Here is a 5,120-nt window from a genome sequence, read left to right on the forward strand (position 1 = left end):
GGAACCAAACGCTACTTATTAATCTTGGAAAAAGGGGAAATTTTGAGGTGTGGGAGGGATACAAGGTGTTGGTTGACTTTTTTTTTTTCCTTTATTTATACCCCTGTTGAATTTGCGTATCAGCATGTCCAGTGGATGCTGGGTGCCCCACTCTTCTCCCGGGGACTCTATAAAAGCTGCAGTAGGGAATTTATTTAAAAAAAAAAAAACAAACCAACAACAAAAAGCAAAACACCGCTACTCGGTCGAAAAGCTGCCTCGTTTAATTTACTCTGTGAACACAGAGCTGTACGCAGCCCAATTAACTGGTTTTTCATTAATTGCTCTGAGGAAGGAGAAGCCCTCGGTCACATTACACTCACTCGCTACTGCCTGTAGCTTCACCCCGACTTACTGACACTATCAAAGCACAGCGACTTTTTGCATTGCTCCCCACAAATGGCAAACCCACCCCCGGTTGCCGCCTCTCGGAGCCGGGCGGGAGGGGTCAGACCGCGGAGGGGACCCTCAGCCTGCGGGGCTGGCCCCCTCCTGCCGCACCGCACCTCGGCTGCGAGGAGCGGGGCTGGGCGCGGATTTATACGGCGGGAAAGGTACCCACCCCCCAAAAAACCTCGAAGGAAAAGCAAAAGGGAGGGGAAATGCAGGTGGGCCGGGGGCCGAGCCCCGGCGGCGTTGCCACCTTAGGGCCGGGGAGCGGTGCCCCCTCCCCGCGAAAGCCTTTGCGGGATCAGCCCCGGGGGTATTTTCCGTCCTGCGGGGCGAGGAGCGGGGGTCTGTCCCGGGGGAAAAGCGCTCGCCCGCGCGGCGGCGGAGCAGACACCAGCCCGGAGACAGCGTTCCCCACTCCGCGGGGCTGACTTGGCGCACCGGACCGCGGGGAGGCGCCGCCCCCGCCGCGAGGCTCCACCGGGACCCCCCCCCCCCCCCCCCATCCGCGTCCCCGCTCCTCCCCTCCGCCCGGTGGATGGTTTGCTCCGCGGACACCCGATATATAGCGCTGTCAAGGGGCGCATCCCCCCTCGGCGCCCCCCCCCCAGCCCCCGTCCCCCCCCGCCTCGGCCCGGACTCTGGCGGCGGGGCCGCCCCACGCCCCGGGCCGTCCGCCCCCTCCCGCCTGCCCCCCGCTGCCCGCCTCCCGGCCTCCCTCCTCCCGGGGCCATGTCCGCGGGCTCCGGGAGCGAGGCGGAGGAGCTGCCCGAGATGGACCTGCGGGCGCTGCAGCTGGACTATCCGCCGCCGCCGGCAGGCAAGCGCCAGCCCCGCGGCGAGCTCTACCCCTCGGGGGACAACTCCTCGGCGGCGGAGGAGGAGGAGGAGGAAGAAGAAGAGGAGGAGGAGGAGGAGGACGGCGAGGGCAGCTGCGCGGCGGGGCCGGCGGGCAGCGGCTGCAAGAGGAAGCGGGCGCGGGGCGGCGGCCCCGGGGGCAAGAAGGCGGCGCCGGTGCCGCGGGGGCCGCCGCCGCCGCCCGAGGGGAAGCAGTCCCAGCGCAACGCCGCCAACGCGCGGGAGCGGGCGCGGATGCGGGTGCTGAGCAAGGCCTTCTCCCGGCTGAAGACGAGCCTGCCCTGGGTGCCGCCCGACACCAAGCTCTCCAAGCTGGACACGCTGCGCCTGGCGTCCAGCTACATCGCCCACCTCCGGCAGCTCCTGCAGGAGGATCGCTACGAGAACGGCTACGTGCACCCCGTCAACCTGGTACGGCCTGGGGGGCTGGGGTGGGGGGAGCGCCTCGGGATGCGCGGCGAGGGGGACACGGGGGAACCCCCTGGGCACCCCCACCGCCCCGGCACACGCCCCCACACGCACACCCCCCTCCGGGCAGGGCTGGCTGCGCTCAAGCCGTGCCCGCCGTCGAAGAAGCCGCGGGGAGGCCCTGACCGCTTCGTAAATGGCCAATAACCCTCGCCCGGGGGCGACCCGGGAGCCGGGTTTGGCCTACGGTGATGGCGGGTGTGTCTGTTCTGGGGAGTCGGAGTAAGTCACCCTAAAGAAATACATTCCTCGGGCATTAGGCAAGCTTCATGTCCGAAAAAGGAGTAATTCGCTCTGCGGGCTGGCTCGGAGCACAAGTGAGCCGTCGTTAGTTCGTCGGGGCAAAACTAAACGCCTGGCGTGTGCCACGGGGGTGAGAAGGTTGCTTATATAGTGCAGAGTGATTGTTTGTGAATACTGTTATGCTTTTTATTTATAAAATTATGCGCACGGTTGCAAAGCGAGAGGAATGTTGCGTTTTTGATGAGAACAATTTGTTGCTGACCCTTGCAGCCCTATTGCAGAGCATTAAATTATAATGAAAATATTTGTTAGAGGAACTTAGCGCTCTCTGTGCTTCCCACAGGGACTAAAACACGATGACGTGTTTGCAACCGAACCAGAGTTAGACATCTATCAGTAATAAAGCTCCAGTTTCAGATAAATTTTCTTTCTAACATGAAATACCTTTTTTTTTTTTTTTTTGCTTGCAGACTTGGCCATTTGTGGTTTCAGGAAGACCTGACTCTGACACCAAAGAAGTTTCTACTGCTAGCAGATTATGTGGAACTACCGCGTAGTCAAAGTAAATAGGGTTTTGTTGTTGATCTTTTTCTTTTTTTTAATGGGCTGGATATTTTTAAGAGCTGTGATTTATCAGCTCTAGAAGATGGGGGGATCAGACTAAAAGCTGGGGACAAACCTCCACCTCTAACAGTGTTAAATCAGTGTCCCCTGTCATTCTTTTCCCTTAGAGTTCTGAGGGAAGTTTCTTTAAAGCAGTCAGGAAGGGAGGCAGTGGAAATTAGGAGTTTTTATGAACTGACTGCAGCAGCTAAGTCTGAGATTTGGGAAGGCCCTTCTTTGGCTTCATCATTCTTACCACTGCCTGAGGACCTGTTGTTCTGAGGCTATTAAACTAATGCGAGAGGAATATAATGATATAGAATTAACAGCATGGACCAAAATACAACTCTACAAACTAACCCCAAACAGTGTTATTTGTATTCTAAAGCAAAGCAGTATTTTAGAGTAGCTTTGAAACTCAGATAGATTTATAATATATTTTGATGGCTTTTGTATTCATGGATCCAGTTTGCTGCAACTACGCAATCAGTATAGTCATACTTTTTCTTAAAGTTTTCTTAAAAAGGTGTACGTGGCCACATTCTGCACTGAGGCTACCGTCCGTTGGAATTAAACTAATTCCTTTGGTTATGTCTTGAAGGCTCACATGTAAGGATGCGGGACTGCCCCAGAAAAGTGGCAGAGTTTCCATGCCTTAATCTGGAAGGGAATTCTGCTTACCGTCAGGCTGGGGTGCAGGTGTTGTAAAGAATGAGTTTGTACGAAGCTGCAAAAGAATAAGAATTCACAATGTTTTAAACATTTTCTCCTGTACTATCGTGCTTATCTTTGAAAAGTCTACCCTCAAATGAGTTCTAGTGACATTTCTTCACTGATTCAAATGCTGTAATAAAAGAAGATGCCATCAAATAAGCTGCAAATGTAAATAACTCTATTTTTTTATAAATGACATTAAAAGCTTGGTTACAGTGACTTACTGGTACTGTGGTAGTGTGTGACTGCATCAGTACGGGGACGGCTTTGGAACACACGGTCTTGAAACCCACTTTTGTAAACACAGTTATCTTCGTCATCTCTTGAGAGCTGTTACATCTCCTCCAGCAACAGAGTCAGACAAGAACACTCCTAGCCCAAGCAATTCACGCAAAGTACAGTACTATATCAATCGGCAGGGAAAACCACATTTTAACAACTAACAGGATTCACTATCATAATCTTTTCTGTGAATCAGGAAAATAAATAAATGTAGATTCAGAAATGGATGTCAGTAATTTGTTCTGTTTCATGGCATGAAGGATAGTGTAAGAGCTGCTTTTGCTGTTCTTTGTCATTTTACATTTCCACCTGTAGTCTATTTTGCTTTTATTTGTGTTTGTGCAGTGGGAAAATCGGCTGAGTTTTCCTAGTTGGGAGCAGACTTTGCCTCTTTTAAGATTAAAACTCCTGAGATAAGATTTTCTTTTTCTCAAAATATTTTCTCAGTGATTCACTTACAGCAAGGGAGAAGGCTGAATTGCTTTAGAGAAGAAAAAGCCTCCTCTTCTTCATAAAAGCAGCCAGGAGGAAGAAAAATTTGCTTAACAATAGCCAACTTAACCTTGTTTCTCGCCAGGTCATCCTGCGCCAGGGGTTTCTAGTTTGAAATACTGTACGGAAGCCCAAGACTGACTATTGGTAATGTCTTTCAAGTAGATGAAGTACAGAAAACGGCTTTTCTTCTTGTGAAGTGTAAAATAGTCCAGAGCCACTGCAAAATAAAATGAGGGCTCAGTCTAGGATCTGCTGAAACCGTTGCTATCAGTGATTTGGTGGCAAGCTGTACAGAGACCGTAATCTAATTTATCTTCCTGTTTTATCCAGAGAAAGGCTGTGAAGGAAGGGGGCTATCCTAATTTGTAGTGGGACTCCAACTGATCTCCTCTGGAAGCTTTATAAAAAGAAAATATAAACAGCAAATCAAAAAGGAAGGACCTTTAGAAGGCATAAGGTACAACAAAACTCAACCAATGTTTATCTGAACCCTAGAGAAAAGATTATTCAGCAATTGAACTAAGGTGCCACTTGAGATCATCTCAGTTGTGATACTTCGCCGTGTTTGGCCTTGATCCCAGCTGTACTTGCTTAACGACTCTAGGAGAGCGGAAAAACAAGGACAGCATGGCGAACTTTAAGCAGTATAGAAAGGTCCATGCGAAATGATGGAAAAAAGTATTCAAGGTAAACCCCCAAATAAAAAGTAGTTATATTAAGTAAATATGGTAGGTCAAAATTGGGGGTGAGGATTGTGACATGAAGAAAAACATTGCTTCCATCTCTGCACCATACTACCTGCTCTCAAATCCTACTTTTTCTCCTTGTGGCCACATAATGTATAAAAATACTTTCTTCATAAAATAACAAATGCGCTTACTGTGTTTGTTACCGTAACAGACACATCCATATGATGGTGGTGCCCCAATAGACCATCACTAGCTTTAGAATAGAAGTACACAACAGCCACAGGTGACATTTCAGGTCAAAATTTGGAGAAAAAATTGAAGTTTTTAGATATTGAATGT

General features: G+C 50.5%; 1 protein-coding gene across 1 annotated transcript; it reads left to right on the forward strand.

Annotated features, from left to right (window-relative positions):
• Positions 1-963: 963 nt before the first annotated feature.
• Positions 964-3,534, forward strand: MSC (musculin). Its single transcript, XM_064442556.1, has 2 exons — positions 964-1,698; positions 2,469-3,534. The coding sequence occupies exons 1-2, from the start codon at positions 1,162-1,164 to the stop codon at positions 2,553-2,555; spliced, it is 624 nt and encodes a 207-aa protein (XP_064298626.1). The 5' UTR covers positions 964-1,161; the 3' UTR covers positions 2,556-3,534.
• The last annotated feature ends 1,586 nt before the right edge of the window (positions 3,535-5,120 follow it).

Source organism: Phalacrocorax carbo, chromosome 2 (assembly GCF_963921805.1).
Source record: "Phalacrocorax carbo chromosome 2, bPhaCar2.1, whole genome shotgun sequence".
Taxonomy (NCBI): domain Eukaryota; kingdom Metazoa; phylum Chordata; class Aves; order Suliformes; family Phalacrocoracidae; genus Phalacrocorax; species Phalacrocorax carbo.